Source organism: Hypanus sabinus, chromosome 2 (assembly GCF_030144855.1).
Source record: "Hypanus sabinus isolate sHypSab1 chromosome 2, sHypSab1.hap1, whole genome shotgun sequence".
Lineage (NCBI taxonomy): Eukaryota > Metazoa > Chordata > Chondrichthyes > Myliobatiformes > Dasyatidae > Hypanus > Hypanus sabinus.
The window spans coordinates 105895876-105922164 of record NC_082707.1 but is presented as its reverse complement, the minus strand read 5'-3'; the positions used below and the strand labels follow the sequence as shown (position 1 = coordinate 105922164).

The window sequence follows — 26289 nt, the reverse complement described above, 5'->3', positions numbered from 1 at the left end:
AACAATAGCTTCAAGTGGTTTCCAGACTACACACGTGAAGTTAATTGACCTGTATTTTCCCTACATCTTTTTTCAAATAGTTGTATTACATTCGCTGTCTTCCAGTCTGCTGGGGCCGACCCAGAATCGAGAGAATTTTGGTAAATTTATAAGTGCCTTGTATCATTTCTTTCAGTGCATTGAAAAGTATTCCATCAGGACCAGAGGACTTATCCACATCTAGATTCACTAGTTTGACCAGCACTACCTCTTCAGTGATAGCAATTACATTAAGGTCCTCACCTTCCATCATGTCAGTAACCTTTCTTGAATATGTTAAGCATGACCTCCACTGTGAAGACTTACACAAAACAGACATTCAAAGCCTCGGCCATTTCTACATTACCCAACAGTAGCTTCTCTTTGTTTTTTTAAGGGACGTACACTCAATGGTCATTAATGCTTGTTAATGCAAATATCTGATCAGCCAATCATATGGTAGCAACTCAATGCATGAAAGCATGCAGACATAGTCAAAAGGTTCAGTTGTTGTTCAGTCCAAACATCAGAATGGGGAAGAAATGTGATCTAAGTGACTTTGACTGTGGAATGATTGTTGGTGCCAGATGGGGTGGTTTGAAAATCTCAGAAACTGCTGATCATCTCTGATTTCACACAAAACTGTCTTCAGAGTTTATCAGAGTTGTACAAGAGACATAAAACATCAGAGAACGGCAGTTCTGTGGACATGAACACCATGTTGAAAGAAAGATCAGAGGAGAGTGGCCAGAGTGGTTTAAAATGACAGGAAGGCAACAGTGACTCAAATAACCGCACGTTAACCAAGAGCATCTCTGAATGCACAACACGTCAAACAGCAGAAAACCACATACATTCACTCAGTGGTGACTTTATTAGGTACAGGGGGTATCTCAGAAAGGGGTAACTGTGTTCACTTTTTATCTGTCTCCCCTTTCCTAATTGCTTACTTTGTGGGGGGGTTTTTGTTGCTTTTTAAATGGTTTCCAATTTTCCAGTTTCCCACTAGGAGATTAGACCATAAGATATAGGAGCAGTAGTAGGCCATTCAGTCCATTGAGTCTGCTCTGCCATTCAATCATAGGTTGATCCACTTCATCCAGTCATCCCTACTCCCCTGCTTTCACCCCATACCCTTTGATGCCCTGGCTAATCAAGAACCTATCTATCTCTGCCTTAAATACACCCAATGACTTGGCCTCCACAGCTGCTCGTGGCAACAAATCCCACAGATTTACCACCCTCTGACTAAAGTAATTGCTCCACATGTCAGTTCTAAAAGGACGTCCTTCAATCCTGAAATCGTACCCTCTTGTCCTAGAATCCCTACCATGGGAAATAGCTTTGCCAATATCTAATCAGTTCAGGCCTTTTACCATTTGTAATGTTTCTAAAAGATTCTCCCTCATTCTCCTCAACTCCAGGGAATACAGCCCAAGTGCTGCCAGACATTCCTCATACAGTAACCCTCTCATTCTTGTAAATCTTCTCTGAACCCTCTCCAATGTCAGTAACACACACAAAACGCTGGTGGACTAGTCCTGACAAAAGGTCTCAGCCTGAAACGTCAACTGTACTTCTTCCTATAGATGCTGCCTCGCCTGCCTGCATTCCACCAGCAGTTTGTGTGTGTTGTTTGAATTTCCAGCATCTGCAGATTTACTCGTGTCCAATGTCAGTATATCCTTTCTAAAATAAGGAGCCCAAAACTGCACACAATACTCCCAAGTGTGGTCTCACGAGTACCTTACAGAGCCTCAACATTACATTCCAGCTCTTATATTCTATACCTTAGAAGTGAATGCCAACATTGCATTTGCCTTCTTCATAACCAACTCAACCTGTAGGTTAACCTTTAGGGTATCTTGCACAAGTCCCTTTGCATCTCCGCATTTTGAATTCTCTTCCCATCTAAATAATAATCTGTCCATTTATTTCTTCCACCAAAGTGTATGACCACACACTTTCCAACATTGTATTTCATTTGCCACTTGTTCGCCCATTCCCCTAAACTATCTAAGTCTCTCTGTAGGCTCTCTGTTTCCTCAACACTACCCATTCCTGCACCTATCTTTGTATCATCAGCAAATTTAGCCACAAATCCCTTAATACCATAGTCCAAATCATTGACATACATCGTAAAAATTAATGGTCCCAACACTCTGTAGAACTCCACTGGTAACTGGCAGCCAGCCAGAATAGAATCCCTTTATTTCCACTCTCTGCTTTCTGCTTACCAACCAATGGTCCACCCACGCTAGGTCATCGTTAACGCCTCTGCAATCTCTCCAGCTGCTTCCTTCAGAACCTGAGGGTGCATTCCATCAGGTCCAAGAGATTTATCCACCCCCAGATCATTAACCATCCTGAGCACCTTCTCAGTCGTAATTTTAACTGCACAAACCACACTTCCCTGACATTCTTGAATGAATGGTTTACTGCAGACGTCTTCCACTGTGAAGACTGATGCAAAATGCACATTCAGTTCCTCTGCCATCTCTGCGTCTCTCATTACAATATCTCCAGCATTATTTTGTATTGGTCCTATATCTACCCATGACTGTTTTACTCTTTATATACTTAAAAAAGCTTTTAGTATCTTCTTTGATATTAGACGCCAGCCTCCTCTCATAATTATTTTTTCCTTCTGAATGATCTTCTTAGTTTCCTTCTGCAAGTTTTTAAAAGTTCCTCAAACCTCTATCTTCCCTTTAGTTTGATGCCTTTCTTTCTTCAGTTGTACAAGACCTTGGTGAGGTCATACCTGATGTGTTGTGTACAGTTTTGATTCCCAACTCATTGAATGGGCTTGAAAAGTTGCAAAGAAGGTGTACAGAATGTTGTCAAGACTTGAGGTCCTAAGTTATAGGGAGAGGTTGGGTAGTCCTTATTGTGTAGGAGACTGAATGGTAATCATACAGAAGGTTCAAGAAAGTATGTAAACCCCTGGTGTAATGCCTCTACAAAAGCTGTTTGGTATCAGGTGTTCCAATCAGTAGAATGAAACCGGAGGTGTTGCACACAGTCAGGATACTGACAGAGCCTGCTCTTCTCACAACAACTTTCAGAGGACCTTAGTCCTCTTCATGCATCCAGAGATGCATGAAGATGGAAAAGGTTACAAATGCATTTCTAAAGGCCTTGAGTGTTCTTCAGTCCACAGTAAGAGAAATTGTTTACAAATGGAGGAAACTCAGTACTGTTGCTACTCTCCCAAGGAGTGGGCATTCTGTAAAGATCACACCAAGTGCACAACATGCAATGCTGATGAAGGTGAAAAAAGCTCAAGGATAAAACAAAAGACCTGCAGAAATCTCTAGAACTTGCTAAAGTCTCCATTCATATCCATGATAAGAAAAATACAACTGCTCTCCAATAAAAACATTGCTTGCACATCTCAAGTTTCAAAAGACCACCTGGATGTTCCACAATGCTTCTGGATAACTTTTTGTTGGCAGAAGGGACAAAAGGTGAAGTTTCTGACAGAAATGCATACTGCTATGTTTGGAGGGAAAAGGGGCACTGCTCGCCAACACCAAATTCTCATCCCAACTCTGAAGCATGGTGGAAGGAGCATTGTGGTTTGGGGCTGCTTTGCTGTCTCAGGACCTGGACAGCTTGCCATCATTGTGGGAACAATGAACTCAAAATTGTATCAAGACATTTTACATGAGAATGTCAAAGGAGCTGTCTATCACCTGAAGCATAACAGAAGTTGAATGATGCAACAAGACAATGATCCAAAACACAAGAGTAAATCAACAACAGGATGTTTTAAAAAGAAGAAAGTTTGTGTTTTGGAATGGCAAATCAGAGTGCAAACCTTAACCCAATTGAGATGTTCTGGGATGGCCTGAAGAGCAAGGTCCCCCAGAAACAGTTTTGTATGGAGGAATGGTCTAAAAATCCATCTTGCCATTGAGCAAGTCTCATCAGCTGCTACAGAAAACTTTTGGTGGAGGTTTTTACTTCTATCAGAGTTTCTACCAGTTATTAAATACAAGGTTTCACATACCTTTTCCAGCCTGAGCAACAATGTGCTCAATAAAGAGATGAAAAAGTACAATTGCTTGTGTGCTATTAGTTTAGGCAGATTATGTTTGTCTAATATTGTGACAGATGAAGATTAGACCACTTTTTATGAGTTATTAATGCAGAAAACTGGGTAACTGCAAAGGGTTCACAAACTTCTTATTACAACTGTAAAAAAGGTGAATGCACCCAATCTTTCACCCTGGGAAAGGAATCAAAAAACTACAGGACACGATAAGGTGAGACAGGAGAAATTTAGCTGAGACCTGGGGAGCAACCTCTTCGCACAGAATGGTGGGTATAAGCGATCAAGCTGCCAGAGGAACATTTGTATACATATGTTGGTAGGAAAGGTTTGGAGGGATACAGACAAATGGAACTGGCTTAGATGACCTTATTAGTTGCTTTGGTTGGGCTGAATGGCCTGTTTCTGGAGACGCGATAATAAATATGCTTAAACATTGAATATCACTGTGTCAAGTAACAAATCCTGTTCACGGATCCTAAATCTTAATTTCTTACAAGATTATAAAGTTTGAAATCCTTTGTGTATTCTTCTGAAGCCTCTCCCCACTGACATCTGCTGTTTTTCCTTCCACAATAGCCTTTTATTTCTGGTAATCCTGAACTAGCTTTAATTTGAAGTTGCACTACCAGGTGTAGGGTATTTTAAAGTTGTGGCTCCATGACATTTACAATAGATCTACCCACAGTCCAATAAATAAAAATAAATTAGACTTTGCACTGTGTAATTACTGTGACTGTTTCTCGTGGTTTGTCTGACTTCGGTCCAGAGATTGTGTGCTACGGCAGTAAGCTTGGGCCTGGCAAAGAACTTGGCAACAGGTTCTGACATCAAAAATTATTCTCAACAGACTAAAGTTAATACTCATTCATGAAATGTGGCTGGGTTGAGACATCATATCACCAACTAACAAAGATGCAGGATTGATGGTGTTTCCAGCAGGATGGTCAAAATGAGGGAGGAGTTGGAACAGAGGATGGAGGTGAAAAAGATGGATGGTAGAGAAGGAGGGAGGGTGAAACAAGAGCTTGGATGATGCAGAAGCAGAACATATCGGTTGGGAAATAGAAGCAAGGGCAAAAGGGAGTGGGGTGTTGAACATGGAAGAATGAAGTTTGAGGAAGGAAATACAAGAAAGGAAGATTTTATGTATTTAAAAATTGGTTCTGTCACTTTATGATGCTAAAAAAATCTAATTCACACCTTATATCGAATAGACCAGATTTCTGCAATGCACTTTTTACTGACCTTCCAAAGCATTCTATTGATAAACTTCAACTCATTCAGAATGTCACTGCTGGATTTTTAACTGAAACCAGGATGAGGGAGCATATTGCACCCCCATCCTAGCTACCTAGCACTGGCTTCCTATATCTTTTAGAATTAATTGTAAAGTTCTCTTGTGTTTAAAGCTCTTAATGGTCTGAGACCAGAGTACATCAGAGAATCGCTTTTGTTCTATAATCCTGCTCGAGCTCTCAAGTTTTCTGCTGGTCTTTTAAATTAAAACTATCTGTTTTGAAAGTCAGTTGGCAGGTTGTCTTTTTTAAGCTATGCTCCTAAACTGTGGAACTCAGTATCTAAAACTGTAAGGGATACTCGCTTGACACTTTTAAACACCAGCTCAAAACGTATTTATTTAACCTTGCTTTAATTAACATCTTTTTGTCTTTTATTTTCATGTTTGCACTTTATTCCATTGTAAAGCACCTTGCACTTCATTGTTTGCTCTATAATTAAGTTGTTGTTATTCTGCTTGATGTGTCTGCATCAGTACTGCATACTCTGCCAACTAACATTGAAATATGACTACTTATTCATGTTTTAGAATCTGTTTTCAGTCAAGATGGCATGGAGCTCTGGTCTCTGTCAAGGTCATGAGTCAGATTTAGCTTTTACGTTCGTAGGGCTGGTTTTGGGGACAGTAAGGGATCAGCTTAGGATTTAGGGGCAAGGATGTGTGGGTGTTATAGGTCATGCCAGAGTCTCGGTCTCCGCTCTGCGCACTAATGCAAATAATGGACATCTTTGGATGAGGTCCAGTGAGGATGAGGACTGGTGGCCCACTGGTTCAGCTGGCTCCCAGGTCATTGAGTCCCAGGATATGTCTGAGCAAGCAGGGGCAGGAAAGGAGTTTGTTTTGCTGTTGTTTTGTAGCTTGTTGTGTTCTGTGTTTTTCTGCTAAACATGGGCATGCTGTGTTGGCGCTGGAATGTGTGATAACACTTTGGAGCTGCTCAGCACATCCTTGGGTGTATTGGTTGTTAACACAAACAATGCATTTTAATATATGTTTTGATGTTCATTTGATAAATGAATTTGAATCCATTGGGTAGATACCAAATTACACATTTGAGCCTTGTGTGTCATGAGAAATATGGTGTCACTCATCATGGAGCTCACAGAGCTGTAAATCAGCTTACGTCAGGGAAATTTTATCTGGACTAGGTGTGGACTTTGGAAGGTTAATTTAAAGAAGAAAATATACAGTTAATGGTCGATGCCTTCATAGCATTGATATACAATGAACTTTAGTGTTCAGGTCCACAGTTCACTGAAAATGGATAAGGTATGTGGCATGCTAGCCTTCATTGGTATTAGTGTTGAGTATACGAGTAATGAAGTGAAGCTGCAGCTATATAAAACATTAATCAGACTACACTTGGAGTATTGCATGCAGTTTTAGTCATCCCATTATAGGAAGAACGTGGAGACGAGGCAGAAGAGGTTTACCAGCTTGCTACCAGACCAGAAGTATAAGAAAAAATAGAAAAAAACTTGATTGTCCTACCGACAGCAGATGAAAGTTTAAAAAAAATAATTATGAGATGCATATATAGGGGAGACAATAAGAATCTTTTCCCCAAAGCAGGAAGGTCAAGTGCCAGAGGACATGCTTTTGAGGTTGGAGGGGCAAAGTTTAAAGGTAATGTGAGGACCAAGTGTTTTTCACAGAGATTGGTTGGTCCCTGTAATGGGTTAATCAGGCAGTTTAGGTGGAGTTTAAGAGGCTTTTACATATACATTTGAATATGAAGGGAATGGAAGTATATCAATGATACACTGTAGGAGGGCATTTAGTATAAATTGGCATGAAGATCAACAAAATATCATGGGCCAAATGACCTGTCCAGTGCTGTACTACTCTGTAATCTATAACGGTTCATTGTTGTTTGATTGCGACTAATTTTGTGTTGCTTTTGTGTTGGCCCAGAAACCTATTGCCTATCAATCACGTTTGCATTGAGGATGGGGAGAGGCCCATGGTATTATTTCCGTACATGAATTGGGGAAATCTAAAGCTCTTCCTTCGACAATGCAAGCTTGCTGAAGCCAACAATCCACAGGTAACTTCAAGGTCACTTTTTACAATTTATAGAGTCTGAGACAGATACGGCACAGAAATTTTATCCTTTTCTGCTGAGCCTCTATAATTAGGTTGTTAATGTTTCTCTATCCACTTTTGCCCATTGAAGATAGAAGGTCATGGTCGATGTGACTTACTCTGATTGAAGGCTTCTGACTAGAGATGTTCCTCAGGGATTCGTATTGAGACCTCTGCTCTATGATGTATATAACAGATTTGGATGAAAATATGGATGAGTGATTTAGTGAGTTTACAGATGATGGAAAGATTGGTGTTGAACATTGCCAAAGGATATAGTGGAATAAAGATCAATTGCAGGTAATGGGCAGAGATATAGCAGATGGAATTTTATCTGTACAACTGTGAGGTGTTGGGCTTTGGGAGATCAAATGTTAAGTGTCAGTACACAAATAATGACAGAAACCTTACCATTACAAATGTACAGAAGGATCTTGAGATTCAAGTCCATTGCTCTTTGAAAGTGGCCACACTGGTAGATAGGGTGGTAAAGAGCTACATTGTGTGTTTGCCTTGATTAGTCAAGGCACTGTGTCAAGAAGTTGTGCTGCAGCTTCATAAAACTCGGCTGTATCTGAAATATTGCATTCAATTCTCATTGCTCCCATTTGTGGATGTGGAGTCTTTGAAGAGGATGCAGAAGAGTATTATGAGGATGTTGTCTAGATTAAAGGGCATGTGCTGTGAGTAGAGATTTGACATCCACTTAATCCTTTGGCAATGTTCTACACCGTTGTTTCCTTTGGAGCAGTGAAGGTTGAGTGTATACTTGTAGATGTTTATAAAGTTGTAGATCCATAGATAGAGTGAACAGTTGTTATCTTTATTACCTGGAATGAAATGTCTAATATGAGAGGGCAAGCATCTCACTGAGATTAGAGGAAGAAGTTCAAAGGAGATGTGTGGGGCAAGTTTTTACTTACATAGAGTACTTGAGGTTCTTGTGGGAGTACTGGTGGAGGCAAATATGATAGAGGCATTTATGAAGTTCTTAGATAAAAGACTGTGCAGACAATGAAGGGATGAGAACCAAATGCAGGTAGAAGTGATTAATTAGGTTGTTAATTGTTAGTTTGGCACAACATGTGGGCTGAGGGTTGTGTTTTGCTGTACTGTGTTCAATGTTTTGCATAAGGATTAATTGAATGGCAGTTTTAGGAAGAATCACAACAAAACATCAAAGTTTTTCATCTACCTGTAAACTGTGGAGTAATGTTAACAGTAAAATAAGTAAAACAGTAAAATAAATGTTAGTGCCACTGTTTACTGATGTTATCTGAACCCAAAGAATAGTAGTAGATATTTATAACTGGCTCTTTCATAGAATAACATTTGTGGGATTAAAATGACTTAATGTTCAAATGATAATCAGAACATGTTTGGGTTTAGTTGAAGGTTCAGTGGTATGTGTGACAGCAAGTGATTTGTTCAGTTCCATTCAACTACATAAAATTTTGTACTTAATGTGCAATCTACAGCAGCTGCATCTGTAGAGGCTACACATTCTTAAATTATTCCTTATTTGGATATGGGTTGAAGTTTTCAGCAGCGTACAGCAAGAAATGTAATATCTTCATGTAGTAGTTGTGCTTTTATGGAATTGTTTTAAATGCTGTGTCATTCAGAAACAGTGCTTATTAATGTAGATTTGTATGCCTTTTGGGAGTGGGAGTGCACTGAAGTAAATATTCAAGTTGAGTGAAGGTCATGAGTGATTGTCATGAATTTGTAAGAGTTAGAAAGTCCTCTGATTTTTAAAAGTAAAGGTAAGCTTCAGTGACACTAAGGCATTCTTCAGTTCTGTGCTCATCGTGAGCCAATGTACTCCTAACTTAAGTGGCTGCAGATTACAATGCAGAAATAAAGCCGTGCTGGAGATTAGGTGCCAGTGCATGTATCCTTCCACATTTCTGCTGGGCTGATTGAACCTGTTCTGAGAAGTCAGTGCTTTAGCTGCGCTCAGCCATCCATGTTGATGGATGACTGATCTACTTTTGCTTCGCAGATATTCAGTGACTGCTTCCATCACCCTTTGAGGAAGCGAATTTAAAAGTAGTGATCCTAACTGGCATAAGACAGTGAATGTCTTCTAGGATTAAATGTCAGGAATTGTGAAAAATTGAGTTTAAATGTATTTGGCTAAGGTGTAAGTAAACTTCTGACTCCAACTGTATAACACACCTTGTGGGGGGTGGGGTGGGGAGTTGTCCTCAAGTGCCTATTAAACCTTTCCACTCCCAACTTAAACGTATGTACTCCTAGTCATGATTCTTCAACTCCAAGGAAAAGTACTGAGTTAATTTACTCTATCTATTCCCCTTGTGATTTTGTATACCTCTTTAAGATCACTTCTCAGTCTCCTACACCAAGAATAAAGCCTGTCCAACCTCTCCATAGACCTCAAGATCTTGTAAAAGCTTTCATTCAATTCAAAGCTTTTTGCACTTTTTCTGGTTTAATAACATAATTCCTTTAGCAGGGCAACCAAAACTAAACACAGTATTCCAAATGTAGCCTCACTATTGTACTATAGAACATTCTGTACAACCGCACCATGATCCTCGAACTTGTACACTCAGTGCCCTGAAGTATGACAGCTAATGTGCCAAAAGCTGCCTTCATCACCCTTTCTTCCTGTGACCTTGCTTTCTGTGAACCATATACAGTTGCAAGAAAAAGTTTGGGTTTGCAACAACAGCGAGGAGAAATTTTAGACTGTTCCTCCATACAAAACTTTCAGTTCATTAATATTGCCAGGATACTTTGCATGAACAGTCTTAAGGTCATTCCACAGCATCTCAATTAGGTTAAGGTCTGGATTCTGACTTGGCCATTCTAAAACACGAAGTTTCTTCTTTTTAAACCATTCTGTTGTTGATTTACTCTTGTGTTTTGTATTATTCTTTTGTTGCATCATCTAACCTCTATTAGGCTTCAGACAGACTGCTACCCTGAAGTTCTCCTTTAGAATGTCTTATTACAATTTTGAATTCAATGTTCCCTCAACAATTGCAAGCTGTCCAGACACCGAGGCAGCAAAGCAGCCCCAAACCATGATGGTCCTTCCACCATGGGATGAGGTTTAGGTGTTGATGTGCAGTCCCCTTTTCCCTCCAAACGTAGCAGAGTGCATTTCTGCCAAAAAGTTAACCTTTGCCTCGTCTGTCCATAGAACATTGTCCCAGAAGTATTTTGAAATATCCATGTGGTCTTTTGCAAACTTGAGATGTAAAGCAGTGTTTTTTTTTAAGAGAGTAGTGATTTCCTCCGTGGTGTCCTTCCATTAACACCATTCTTCTTCAGTGGTTATATAGTAGACATGTGAATAGAGACTTTAGCACATTCTAGAGATTTCTGCAGGTCTTTTGTTGTTACCTTTGGGTTCTTTTTCACCTCCTTAAGCATTGCATGTTGTGCTCTTGGTGTGATCTTTGCAGGATGCCCACTCCTAGGGAGAATAGCAACAGTACTGAGTTTCCTCCATTTGTAGACAATTTCTCTTACTGTGAGCTGATGAGCACTCAGGTCTTTAGAAATGCTTTTGTAACCTTTTCTAGGTTCATGCATCTCTACTTTTTTTCTAAGGTCTTCTGAAAATTGTTTTGATCAAGGCATGGTGCACATAAACAGATCTTTCTTGAAGAGTGTGTTCTGTCAGTATCTTGACTTTCTGTGTCTTCAACCCACACCTCCAATCTCACCTCGTTGATCGGAACACCTGACTCCAAATAGCTTCTGTAGAAGGCATTATCCCAGACGTTCACCTGCATTTTTGAACCTAGACTGTGACTGTTTAAATGGTGGACTCTATATTGATGAGAAGTATAATTGCTTGTGTGTTATTAGTTTAGGCAGATTGTGTGTACTTGGATAACAATCAGACCGCATTTTGTGTGTAATGAATGCAGAAAACCAGATAATTGCAGAGAGATCACAAACTTCTTGCAACTGTACTTCAAGCTCCCCCTTTTCTGCAGCACTTGCAAGGGCCCCGCCATTCACTGTGGTAAATCTTAATTGGATATGCCTTTCTATAATGCAATTATCTGAATTAAATTGGTGAGGCTTGATTTGGAGTATTGCGTAGTTTTGGTCACCAACCTACAAGAATGATGTAAACAAAGTTGAAAGAGTACAGAGAAAATTTATAAGGATGTTGCCAGTTCTGGAGGATGCAAGTTTATAAGGAAATGTGGGAGATTGAGTGAAGATTTGATACATGTGTACAAAATTATGAAGGGTATGCATACGGTAAATGCAAGCAAGCTTTTTCCACTGGGTTGGGTGGGATTACAACTCAAGGTCATGGGTGAAAGGTGAAAGGTTTAGGGGAACATGAGGGAAACTACTTCACACAGAGAGTTGTGAGAGTTTGGAATGAGCTGTCAGCACAAGTGGTGCATGTGAGCTTGATTTCAATGCTTAAGAAAAGTTTGGACAGATACATCACTGATAGGGTTATAGAGGACTATGGTCCAGGTGCAGGTCAGTTGAAGTAGGTAGTTTAAGTGGTTTGGCCATAGGCTAGATGGGTCAAAGGACTTGTTTCTGCGCTGTACTTTCTGTGACTATGACTCTAAATTCTGTTGTTCAGCCCACCTACTCAGCCAATTAAGATAAACCCTGTAATTTTTGTCAACTTCCTTCATTTTCCATGATGCTACCTATTTTAAATAACATCTGCAAACTTTGTGTTGTGTATTCTAATCCAAATTATTGATATAAATAACAAACAAAATGGGCCCAGCACTAACATCTCAGGCACACCATTACTCTCATCATCTTTCTGTGTACAATTAATGTGAGATCTCGAGATGATAGGGTGAGGATATAAATGTGAGGTGTGAGTGTGGTCCAAAGGCCATATGACCCTATGTGTTCCCAGCACAGGCCACTGCATACCAAAGCACATTGGAGCTGGTCAGTGTAAGGCAATCTGAAAGGCAGGAAGAGCAACAAACTTTACCAGACTTGCTGAAACCTTCATTGTTACCACTCTGATTCTAATTCCTGTAGCCAGGCAGGTGGCAGATTCAGAGAAGAGGAGGAACATTGTGTGGATATTAATAAGGTTGAAAGAGTGCAGAGAAGGTTTACAAGCATGTTGCCGGGACTTGAGAAACTGAGTTACAGAGAAAAGTTGATTAGGTTAAAACTTTATTCCCTGGAGTGTAGAAGAATGAGGGGAGATTTGATAGAGGTATATAAAATTATGAAGGATATAGGGAGAGTGAATGCAAGCAGGCTTTTTCCACTGAGGCCAGAGGAGAAAAAAAACAGAGGTCATGGGTTAAGGGTGAAGGGGGAAAAGTTTAAAGGGAACATGGAGGGGGCTTCTTCACACAGAGAGTGGTGGGAGTGTGGAATGAGCTGCCAGATGAAGTGGTAAATGCGGGCTCACTTTTAACATTTAAGAAAAACTTGGACAGGTACATGGATGAGAGGGATATGGTGCAGGTCATTGGGACTAGGCAGAAAAATGGTTCAGCACAGCCAAAAGGCCTGTTTCTGTACTGTAATATTCTATGATTCTAACACACCTCCTCCCCGCACAAAAAAAACTAACAAATCGTGCCAATTGGTAACAGTGTCATCTGTTCCAAAGTTGTTGTCACCTAGTTCAAAGTCAGGGCAACCAGCTTGACAATATCCATACTGCAGCAGTGTGGTGTTTGAGGATTAGTTGCAATGTTAATACCCTTTCTGTGCACAAAGTGCTTTCTAGATTTCATTGCTGAATGCTCTTGCGCCAGTTATAAAATTATATTTGCTTATTCCAAATGCTCACAAGTTCAATTGTTTCTTTTCACGTTCACTCTATCAAACCCTTTCAAACAAATCATCTGGATTGCACATGAATCTTTAAATGTAAGAAACACAAGCCAGGTGGTGTACTCATAATTTAATTCCTTTAGCTCTGTTTTTAATCTCAGAAAACATGTGCATTGGATTCATGTTAGATGGGTCATCGGTTAATCAGGACAACTCTTAAAGAACAAAAACTAATCAAGAAAATAGCCTGGATTCCCTTTGTTAATTTGGAACACTATGCCACTTAATTAGGACCAATGACTTGCCGAACAGTTTCTCATTAGCATCAATCGCACTCACTATACTGTACTTAGAACTGTTCTTAAATAACACCAGTAGCGAGTGTTTGTGTCAAAATCAGTGATTTTTGTCGTTGATGGTTGGTGAGAAAGAAGCAGTAAGACAATTCAGAACTGTTTTCTCACTAAGCATTCAGGCTTAGAGATGCCTGTAACAGTCGGGAGTGAAAATGAAACAAAATTACTATTTCAGCAAGTTAGGAACTACATAGAATTTGAAGGTAATTGACAATCATCTTGAACCTTACAATGAAAATGAACATTTGGAGGATACAATCATCGACAGCATTATATGAGGGCAGTTCATTATCTGCAGTAGGTTTCTGCTGATTTTGTTCATTTACAGTGGAAAGAACATGGCAGCGTTCAGTGGATGAATTCCTCATCAAAAACTATTAGGAACTAATATATAGTTTTAAAGTAAAATTGGATAGGTATATGGACAGGAAAGGAATGGAGGTTTATGGGCTGAGTGCAGGTCGGTGGGACTAGGTGAGAGTAAGTGTTCGGCACAGACTAGAAGGGCTGAGCTGGCCTGTTTCTGTGCTGTAATTGTAATATGGTTATAGTACTGTAGTAGGATTGGTAGTGTTCCACAGTTTGTTCTGTATTTCATTTATATACATAATTTGTTACTCAGTTTGTCTTTTTACACCTTTTAAACTATTTAGATGAAACTTCAGCAAATTGGAGTACCTTCTTAATTGAGCCAAAATGTACTGGTCGCAATGTGTCCCATTTAACTGGAATCTATTGGACCTCTGCAAATAGGATTTCAATTTACAAACTCATTTGGATAGTTTAACATGGTTTAAGCACTAGAGCCGATTTTAACACAAGCTGTTAAGACAGCAGCAGTAGATCTGGAAAGGTACTCCTCTCTAACATCAAGTAAAAGCAGCCATAGCATTCTGTGATGACCTTGCTACAGTAGCCAATTCACAAAATGATCAAAACAAATCATGCTTACAGTTTTTCCCATGTTTAGCTTTTTCAGCTTTCAATGTGACACACGAAACAGGAAAAAGAAATCATCTTCAGGAAGAGTGCATATTGAAAGTGGAATTAGAAGAGATTAATGTGTGATTAAGGAGCTGCTGCAGGACTGAGGGCTTCAGGTTTCTGGATCATTATAATCTCTTTTAGAATAGGTGGCACTGTACCCAAAGGATCAGTTGCATCTGAACTGGAGAGGCTCCCATACCTTTGCAGGGAGGCTTGCTAGTTCTGCTCAGGAGGGTGTAACCATGTCAAATGTTGGAACCCAAATGATAATTCTGTAAGTGGGGAAGCTGACTCGTATGTAGAAAATACAACAGAAGTTCAGTGGTAAGAAATGGTAAAATGGCTGAGCTGAATACACCAATCAGAATCAGATTTATTATCACCAGCATGTAACATGAAATTTGTTAACTTAGCAGTAGCAGTTCAATAGAATACATAATCTAACAGAGGGAAATATATATTATAATAATAAATAAAAGTAATAATAAAAAGTAAATCAGTTACGTATATTGAATAGATTTTTTTAAAATGTGCAAAAATAGAAATACTGTATATTTAAAAAAAATGAGGTAGTATCTAAAGATTCAATGTCCATTTAGGAATCGGATGGCAGAGGGGAAGAAGCTGTTTCTGAATTGCTGAGTGTGTGCCTTCAGGCTTCTGTACCTCCTACCTGATGGTAACAGTAAGAAAAGGGCATGACCTGGGTGATGGAGGTCCTTAATAATGGATGCTGCCTTTCTAAGACAGCGCCCCTTGAAGATGTCCTGGTACTTTGTAGGCTAGTACCCAAGATGAAGCTGACTAAATTTCCAACCTTCTGCAGTTTCTTTTGGTTTTGTGCAGTGGACCCTCCATACCAGACAGATGCAGCCTCGACAACACACACAAAATGCTGGTGAAACACAGCAGGCCAGGCAGCATCTATAGGAGAAGCACTGTCGATGTTTCAGGCCAAGACCCTTCATCAGGACAGCAGGAATCTTCACAGCTCTAGTTGTGTTCTCCCTTCCAAAGCGTGTATAGAAGGCGTTGAGTTCATCTGGTAGTGAAGCATTGCTTTGTAGGAAGTAATGTCTTGCAGACCCTGCCAGAGTTGCCATGTATCCAATGTCGCCTCCAACCTCGTTTGAAGTTGTCTCTTTGCCCTTGAAATACCCTCCACAAATCATACCCGGTTTTCTGGTACAGGCCTGGGTTGCCAGACTTGAATGCTACAGATCAAGCCTTCAGTAGACAATGTACCTCCTGGTTCATCCACGGCTTTTGGTTTGGGAATGTACAGTAAGTCTTCATGGGCACACACTCATCCAAACAGGTTTTAATGAAGTCACTAACAACTGCAACACACTCATCCAGTTTTGAAGGTGAATCCCTGAATACAGTCCAGTCCACCGATTCAAAGCAGTCCTGTAGGCACATTTGTGCTTCCCTTGACCATGCATTCTTGGTCCTCACTGCTGGTGCTGCAGTCTTCATTCTCTGCCTATACTCAGGGAGTAGAAGTACAGCTAGGTGATCAGACTTCCTGAAGTGAGGGTGTGGAATAGCACAGTAGACATTCTTGATGGTGGTGAAGCAATGGTCCAGTGTGTTGCTTCCCCTAGTGATCTGTTGATGGTAGTCGCTTAGTAATTTTTTTTCGGACTAGCCTGGTTAATCAGGTGGAATTGTTACAATCATGGTAAAATGGTTGAGGGTCAGTCAGCTCAATATTCCAGGGTATTGAGGCTGGGAGTGAAAATGGGATGGGAGGGGATTGCAAAATGGGGAGCACACTGCACTGCTAATCCGAAAGTGTGGAATTTAGAGAAAATCCAGGGTGCGTTCAGCCTATGATGCATGCTGCATGGGTAGAACACAGAAAAGAAAGGGTTGATCACTGTTGTAGGTTATGTGTAGGCCTCCTAATAGTTATTGGGAATTGGAAAAACAGATATCATGGCAGATCACAGTGGGATGTAAATGAATAGAACTGTAGTTCTGGAGGATTTTACGTTTCTCAACATTGAGGGGAATTAAGCATAGAACACAGAACACTGTAGCACAGTACAGGCCTTTCAGACCAGAATATTGTGCCAACTTTTAAACCTATCCAAAGATTATTCTTATCCTTCCCTCCTACAAAGCCCTCATCTGTGTGCATATCTAAGAATGTCTAAAGTGTCCATAATGTATCTCACACTGTCACAGGCCCTGGGAGGGCATTCCATACACTTAACATTCTCCATGTAAAAAGATCTATCTTTGACTCCCCCCCCCCCCCACCCCCACCCCCTCCCCATACTGTGCTTCAATCACCTTAAAATAATGTCCCTCTGGTGTTAGCTTAGGAAAAATGTCTCTGGCTATCCACTCTATGTATGCCTCTTATCATCTTCTGCACCTCCATCAAGTTGCCTCTCACCCTTTGTGTGAAAGAGGAACGTTCCAGCTTGCTCAATCTATCTTAGAACTTAGAATAGTACAACATATTACAGGCCCTTCGGCCCACAATGTTGTGCTGACCCTTAAACCCTGCCTCCCATATAACCCCCCACTTTAAATTCCTCCATATACCTGTCTGTTAGTCTCTTCAATTTTACTAGTGTATCTGCCTCCACCACTGACTCAGGCAGTGCATTCCACACATCAACCATTCTCTGAATAAAAACCTTCCTCTAATATTCCCCTTGAACTTCCCACCCCTTATCTGAAAGCCATGTCCTCTGGCATAGTGCCCTGAGAATGAGGCACTGGCTGTCCACTCTATCTATTCCTCTTGATATCTTGTATACCTCTATCATGTCTTCTGTCATCCTCCTTCTCTCCAAAGAGTAAAGCCCTAGCTCCCTTAATCTCTGATCATAATGCCTACTCTCTAAACCAGGCAGCATCCTGGTAAATCTCCTCTGTACCCTTTCCAATGCTTCCACATCCTTCCTATAGTGAGGCGACCAGATCTGGAAACGGTACTCCAAGTGTGGCCTAACCAGAGTTCCATAGAGTTGGTTCATTACCTCACGACTATCCCTCGACTTATGAAAACTAACACCCCATAAGCTTTTTTAACTACCCTATCTACCTCTGAGGCAACTTTCAGGGATCTGTAGACATGTACCCCCAGATCCTTCTGCTCCTCCACACTGCCAAGTATCCTGCCATTTACTTTGTCCTCTGCCTTGAGAGTTTGTCCTTCCAAAGTGTACCACCTCACACTTCTCCAGGTTGAACTCCATCTGCCACTTCTCAGCCCACTTCTGCATCCTCTCCAATGTCTCTCTGCAATCTTCGACAATTTTCTACACCATCCACAACACCACCAGCCTTTGTGTCGTCTGCAAACTTGCCAACCCACCCTTCTACCCCCACATCCAGGTCGTTAATAAAAATCACGAAAAGTAGAGGTCCCAGAACCAATCCTTGTGGGACACCACTAGTCACAACCATCCAGTCTGTATGTATTCCCTCCACCATGACCCTCTGCTTTCTGCAGGCAAGGCAATTCTGAATCCACCTGGCCAAACTTCCCTGGACCCCATGTCTCCTGACTTTCTGAATAAGCCTACCATGTGGAACCTTGTCAAATGCCTTACTAAAATCATATGTAGATCATATCCTCTGCACTACCCTCATCTATATGCCTGGTCACCTCCTCAAAGAATTCTATCAGGCTTGTTAGACACGATCTGCCCTTCACAAAGCCATGCTGACTGTCCCTGATCAGACCATGATTCTCTAAAAGCCCATAGATCCTACCTCTAAGAATATTTTCCAACAGCTTTCCCACCACAGACGTAAGGCTCACTGGTCTATAATTACCTGGACTATCCCTACTACCTTTTTTGAATAAGGGGACAACATTCACCTCCTTCCAATCCTCTGGTACTATTCCAGTGGGCAATGAGGACATAAAGATCCTAGCCAGAGGCTCAGCAATCTCTTCCCTCGCCTCGTGGAGCAGCCTGGGGAATATTCCATCAGACCTCAGGAATTGATCCGTCCTAATGTATTTTAACAACTCCAACACTTCCTCTCCCTTAATATCAACATGCTCCAGTATATCAGCCTCACTCATATTGTCCTCACTGTCATCAAGTTTCCTCTCGTTGGTGAATACTGAAGAGAAGTATTCATTGAGGGACCTCGCTCATTTCCACAGCCTCCAGGCACTTCTTCCCACCTTTATCTCTCATGAGTCCTACCTTCACTCCTGTCATCCTTTTGTTTTTCACATAATAGAAGAATGTCTTGGGGTTTTCCTTTACCCCACTCGCCAAGGCATTCTCATGCCCTTTTCTTGCTCTCCTCAGCCCCTTCTTATGCTCCTTTCTTGCTACCCTGTATTCCTCAACAGACCCATCTGGTCCTTGCTTTCTAAACCTCATGTATGCTGCCTTCTTCCACCTGACTAGATTTTCCACCTCACTTGTCGCCCATGGTTCCTTCACCCTACCATTCTTTATCTTCCTCACCGGGACAAATTTATCCCTTACATCCTGCAAGAGATCCCTAAACAGCGACCACATGTCCATAGTACATTTCCCTGCAAAACATCATCCCAATTCACACCTGCAAGTTCTAGCCTTATAATAATAATATTATTATAATATAATAATAAAGCTCATAATATGCCCTTCCCCAGTTGAAAAATTTCCTGTCCACTCTGATTCTGTCCTTTTCCATGATAATGCTAAAGGCCAGGGAGCATTTGTCACTGTCCCCCACATGCTCACCCACTGAGAGATCTGTGACCTGAGCTGGTCTGTTACCTAATACTAGATCTAGTATGGCATTCCCTCAGTCGGCCTGTCAACATACTGTGACAGGAATCCGTCCTGGACGCATTTAACAAGCTCTGCCCCATCTAAACCATTGGAACTAATCAGGTGCCAATCACTATTACGGAAGCTAAAGTCATCCATGATAACAACCCTGTTATTTTTACACCTTTCCAAAATCTGCCTCCCAATCTGCTCCTCGCTATCTCTGCTGCTACCAGGGGGCCTATAGAATACTCCCAGTAGAGTAACTGCTTCCTTGCTGTTCCTGACTTCCACCCATACTGTCTCAAAAGAGGATCCTGCTACATTACCCACCCTTTCTGTAGCTGTAATAGTATCCCTGACCAGTAATGCCACCCCTCCTCCCCTTTTCCCCCCTCCATCCCTTTTAAAGCACTGAAATCCAGGAATATTGAGAATCCATTCTTGCTCTGGTGCCAGCCAAGTCTCTGTAATGGCCACTGCGTTTTATATAAGCTCTCAGTTCATCACCTTTGTTCTTGATGCCTCTTGCACTGAAGTACATGCACTTTAGGCCTTCTACCTTACTACTTTACACCCTTCATTCTGTTTCAAAAGTCATGTTCTTTAATCCAGACATCTCTTTGTCTAAACTTGTATATTCTTCCTATAATGAGGCAAACAAAACTGAACACAATCTTGCAAGTGTGGTCTAACCAAAGTTTTATAGAGCTATAACTCTGCCTTGTGGCTCTTAAACTTAATCCATGACTGCTTAAGGGCAACCACCTATGCGTTCTTAACCACCCGATCAATTTACATAGCAATTTGAGGGATCTGTAAATGTGGACCTTATGATCCATCTGAGAAGTTAGTAACTCATCTCCTTCTACCTTAGGACACGAACTTATCAATGACCCATGCTAAGGACACTTTCTGGAGGTCCAAGATCTGTATGCTCCACGACTGCTGGACTGAGTGTGTAAATGTAGGAGGGGACTATTTTGAAAAACAAATGTGCTAAGTTTTCTAAAGTATACTCCCTCTACTTAGTCCACAAACTTATCAATCACCCCTCGTATGTGTTCTCCCTGTGACCACATGGGTTTCTATCAGGTGTTCTTGTTTCTGCCCACAGTCCAAAGACGCACAGTTTGGTAGGTTAATTGGTTATTGTAAATTGTCCTGTGAATAGTACTCCGCGCTGTATCTCAATAAATAAATAATTTTTTTGAATGTGACAAATAGGGAAGAGGGAGACCCCGGTGATACCCTTACCAGTACTTACAATCCTGTGAAGGGTCTTGCAGTCTTGCAAGATGCCTTACAGTGTTCCATACCATAGGATGATGCAGCCAGGTTGGACACTCTCAATTGTACTCCGTAGAAAGTTGTAAGAGTGGGGGCAGGGAACCTTGCACACCTCAGTCTCCTCAGAGAGTGTAAGTGCTGCTGTGCCGTCTTGACTAGTGAGGAGGCATTGTGGGTCTAGGTTGGATCATCCATTATGTGCACACCAAGGAACTTTATACCCTTCACTCACTCCACTGCAGTCGTTGAAATGCAATGGAGACTAGTCGACCTGTGCCTTCCTGAAGTCCACAATCATCACTCTCAACATTGAGACTCAGACTATTGTTCTCTCCCCATCTAGTAAACCTCCTACTTGTTCTGTGTATGCTGACTCACCGTCACTGCTGAGACCAACCACTAGTATCATCAGCAAACTTGGTGATACTGTTTGAGCTGGATCTGACTGTGTAGTCTTGAGTCGGCAGTGCGACTGAACAGCCCGGGGGTCACCAGTACTCAGTGTAATGAAGCTTGAGATATTGTTGCTAACTTGGTCTGACTGGGGTCTTTTCATCAAGAAGTCCAGTATAGAGTTATAGAGAGGGGTGTTGAGTCCCAACAAGGGCGTTTGATCGTGTTAAATGCTGAGCTGAAGTCAATGAGCAACATCCTGGCTTATAAGGCATTGTTTTCTAAGTGGAACAGGACAAAATGTAAGGCCGAGTCTATGGCATCAGTGGACTGGTTTGAGTGGTAGGTGAACTGGAAAGAATCCAATGTAGCTGGAAGATGGGATTTTATATGATTCTTTCCCAGCCACTCAAAGCACTTCTTGATTGTTGAAGTCAGTGCTGCTGGGCGGTTATTGTTTAAGTCAGTTACTGTTCTTCTCTTAGGCACTGGAATGATGATGGCTGCCTTGAATTGGACTGTTTCAGATATATAAAAGTTGCCTGTTAAGACCTCTATTGGCTAGACTGTATTGTCCCTCAGCACCTGAGCAGGTATGTTATCCAGCCCCACAGCTTTGAGTGTGATTACGCTGGCTGGGATCTTCCTCACCTTGTCTGTGACCAGAGGGGATGCCTGTTCCTCAAGGGGAACCGGGGCTTTCTTTGATGTCACATCATCAAAGAAGTGCATCAGATCGTGCATAGAAGGCATTCAGCCTATAAGTCATTGTCATTAACCCACAGGGCGGATTTGTTATGGTTTGTATATCTTGCCACTTCGCCACTAGGCACAAGAGAGTGTGGCTCTTGCTAACCTTAGAGTCATCCTGTCCCCTAATCTGAAGGCAGATTGGGAGTTGGGGTAGTGTAAGCAGCAATAAATGACATTGAACTCCCTCAGTAAGTAGAGGGGCCTGCACTCACCTTTAAAAACTGTCTGCAGTAAGCCATGGGCCGTTACTACCAAGGATTTCACACAGACACACAGACCTTTGTGGGCACTCACAAAGTCCACTATTTCTTGCTGGAAATCGTGGCACTTCTTTCGTTCCAAAAGATTAGTCCATCTAGCTGGATGGCCAAGTATGGAGTGGTTCCTGGAGCAACATTTCTATCAGGATGATTATTTTACTAGTCTACATAAAAGATGAGGGGAGGTGATATTAACTTTTAATTTAGATTGAAGAGTTTTAATTATTGGGGGAGGTAAGCACAACAAATGAGAGTTCAAGCTAAGGGCTTTAGTATCTTTGGAAATGAAGAGCATGCTAACCCTAGATGCAATACATCCCTGGATGCTAAAAGAAGTAGGGGAAGAAGTTGTGTAAGTTCTGTTGATTGATTCTCCCTGTGTTTCATCTGGAGTGTTTCCAGATGAATGGGGGACTGCTAATACTATTTGTAAACCAGTTACAGGCCACTGAAAAGTTGCATCTAGTGGGTTCCTCAGTGCTTAGTACACAGTCTGACTTTGGTGAAATAAACAAGCATCAGTCCCACCATATTTTAGTCTATGTATCTGAGAACGCAGGAGTTTCAAGCATGTTTCGTGTACCTTTGTAACAATTTATCAGTAAAATTGATTATATTTAAGTACAATTGTTTCAAAGATTAAAGATTAGTTTTGCTTATTACATATATGTAAAAAGATACGATGAACTGCATTGTTCTGCGTCAAGTCAAATCAGCATGGATTGTGCTGGGCAGACTGCAAGAAGCACCATGCTTCCAATACTAACATAGAATACCCTTGAGCTCGCTAATCCTAACCATACCTTCTTTGGAAGGTGGGTGGAAACTGGAGGTGCTGGAGGAAACTTTAAATCGGGATTTAAGAAAAACAGTTCTAATTGGTTTGACTCATTTCTCTACTTTTTGCTGATTAAATTCAAGTAATGGTTATGTATTTTTTACAGGCAATATCGCAGCAGGACCTTGTACATATGGCCATTCAGATCGCCTGTGGGATGAGCTACTTGGCAAGGAGAGAAGTGATTCATAAAGACCTAGCTACAAGAAATTGTGTGTGAGTGCGTGAGATTATTAGAGCACTAGAGCACAGAAACAGGCCAGTTGACCCATCTAGTCCATGTGAAGCTGTTATTCTGCCATCAATCCGCACTAGTTCCATAAATCTTCCATCACCCTCCCATCCATGCATTTATCCAGACTTGGAGGAATCCGTATCCATTCAATGGCAGTGGTGAGACTCGAATACAGGCCTCCTGGGAGACTGGGACATCATTTCATCACTTGAAACATGCCACTCTATCACACGCTGTTACACAATATTTCTAATTCAAGAATTTTGTTTATTTTTCGGGGTTTACTTCATCTGGCACAACCATGCAGAATTTATAGACCTGTGGTTGGGTGATCCAGACAATTCCAATGAGAAACCTTCCCTCATTGCAACTGGGTTGGCCCACTTGGAACTCTAAATGATCTTTGAAAGTACTTAACAAGTCAATAAGATCACTTATACCAACACTTCTATGGACTCTTAGCCTATGAATAACCTACTCCAAGATAAATGTTACCCGTCCCTCCCAGATAAAACTCCAGTTTTCTTTCTTCCATGTGCCTCTCTGAGGACCTCTTAAATGTCCTTCATGTATCTGCCTCTATCACCACACCCAGCAGCACATTCCATACACATGTCACTCTGTATACCAAAACCTACCTCCTGACATCCCCCCCCCCTAAACTTTCCTCCAATCATAAAAGTATGCCCTTTTATGTCAGGCATTTCTGTCTTGGGAAAAAATGTCACTGGCGGTCCATTCTATTATGCCTCTTATCCTATGTTCCTCTGTAAAGTCACTCCTCATTTTTGCTGCAAAGAGAAAAACTCTAGTTCGTTCAACCTTTCCTTACATGATATGCTTTCTAATCCAGGCAGCATCCTGGTAAATCTGCTTTGCACTGTATCTAAAGCTTCCATATCCTTCCAATTCTGAGGTGACTAGAACTGAATGCAATATTCCAAGTGTGATCTAACCAGAGTTTTATAGAGCTGTAACATTATCTCATTACTTTTGAACTCAATCCCCATAATAATGAAGGCCATCACAGCATATGCCTTCTTAACCACTCTATCAACTTGTGGAGCAACTTTTGAGTGATCTGTGGACGTGGTCCCCAAGATTCCTCTGTTCCTGCCATTAACCCTCTGCCTTCAAGTTGAACCTTCCAAAGTGTATTATTTTTCCGGATTGAACTCCACTTCTCATTCTAATTCTGCGTCCTATAACTGTACCATTGTAATCTACAACAAACTTGTGTCATCTGCAAACTTGTTATCCCACCCTTCCACATTTTATAAGAACCACAAAGAGCAGATCCCTTCAGAAAACCACTCGTTATGGACCTCCAGGGAGAATAAGGACTTAAAACATAAATCTGCTCTGCCATTCTATCATGACTAATATATTATCCTCCTCAATCTCATAACCTTTGACACCCTTACTAATTAAGAACCTATCAACCTCCACTTTAAATTATACCCAATGACTTGACTTCCACAGCCAGCAGTGACTATTATTTCCAGAGATTCACCACTGTCTGGCAAAAGAAATTTTTTCTCATCTCTCCTCCAAAGGGACATTTTTCTATTCTGAGGCTTCCCCCTTCTGGTCCAAGACTTCCCACAATAGGAAACATCCTCTACACGTACACTCTATCTAGGCCTTTCAATATTTGATGGGTTTCAATGAGATTGCCCCTAGATTTTTTTTAAACGCTAGTGCGTACAGCTCCAGAGCCATCAAGTGCTCTTTATACATTAACCTTTTGTTTCCTTGGATCGTTTTCATGAACCTTCTCTGGTCCCTCTCCAATACCAGCACATCTTAGATAAAGGACCCAGAACTACACACAATGTGGTCTGGTCAATGCCTTATAAAGCTTCAGCATTATATCCTTGTTTTTAAATTTCATCCTCTCAAAGTGAATGCTAGCATTGCACTTGCCTTCCTTACCATCGACTCAACCTGTATATTAATTTTTAGGGAACCCTGCACAACGATTCCCAGGTCCGTTCACTGTATTCCGTCTGCCACTTCTTTGTCCATTCTCACAATTTGTCTATACTTTTCACAAGATTTTACCATGCTTCCTCTCAGCTTCAATGAAAACAACCCAAGTTTGCCCAACCTTGGCCTAATAGCCTTTAATGCAGGCAATATACTGTAAACTTCTGTACCCTCTTAAAAACTTACATATACTTCCTGTAATGGATGACCAGAATTGCACACAACAGTCCTATGTGCAGCCTAACCAAAGTTTTATAAAAGTGCGAAATGATTTCCTATTATACTCTATGCCCCCTGAAATGAGGGTAATCAAGCCATATGTCTCTACTATCTATTTCCATTGCTGTTTTCAGGGACATATAGGCTTGGATCCCAAGTTTCTGCTATTCATCAATGCTATTAGGGTCTTATCTTTCCCCCTTACATTTGATTACCTCCTAAAGTGGCTTGCCCAGAATATGGCCAAGCCAATTCAGAATCCAAATTATTAATTTACCATGGATCCCATTTATCTTAATCTCGCTGCTCAAGTTACCATGAGGGACCTTGTCAAATGCCATACTGAAGGCCATTGTAGACGATGTCCACCCCCTACCTTCATCAGTCACCTTTATTGGTTTCCTTTCGTGGTTGTTATTGTATATTGCTTTCTGGATCATGCAAACTTTATGAAATGCCATTGCTGATCTTTATTCAACAATGCTTTGGTTTTCTTTTGTATATAACCATCTGTAGATGCTGTTATGATCTTCTACATCTATCAGATGTTGAAACAGAGATCTTGCTTTTACCACTATGTAAGGGCCAGGTATTTATGCTGAAGAACTAAGACTAAGCTGTTTCTTTTGGGTCAGAAAGGTTCAAGCGGAATCTTGGCTGTTGCTTACTGATGGAATGTTAGATTGCAAACATATCCTTTTATGGATGAGAATATAAAACCTTGTACAAGGCACAAACTGCAGATGCTGGAAATGTGAGAGCAGAGAATACTAGAAACAATCAGCAATGTAGCCACATCTGTGAAGAATTAATGTTGTTAATCATCTTGTATCAGAATTAATTTATTAGGTATTCCCCTATCTTTTTAATTGATCCTAAGTCAATTATTTTAAGAAGTCTAAGAAGTCCTTTTGTCCTGCCAGCACTGATCTTTTAAACACCTGATTCATTTAATTGGACTTAGTGGAACTTTGCTGTGTGCCTGTGCCAGT

At 41.1% G+C, this 26289-nt stretch overlaps 1 protein-coding gene across 2 annotated transcripts in view; it reads left to right on the top strand.

Moving 5' to 3' along the window:
- ryk (receptor like tyrosine kinase) overlaps positions 1–26289 on the top strand; it is a 294692-nt gene that overhangs the window by 220179 nt on the left and 48224 nt on the right. For both annotated transcript variants that reach the window (XM_059951330.1, XM_059951322.1), the window contains 2 exons: positions 7290–7422; positions 22961–23070. In XM_059951330.1, coding sequence (XP_059807313.1) covers positions 7290–7422; positions 22961–23070 — 243 coding nt within the window. The remainder of the gene's footprint in view (positions 1–7289; positions 7423–22960; positions 23071–26289) is intronic.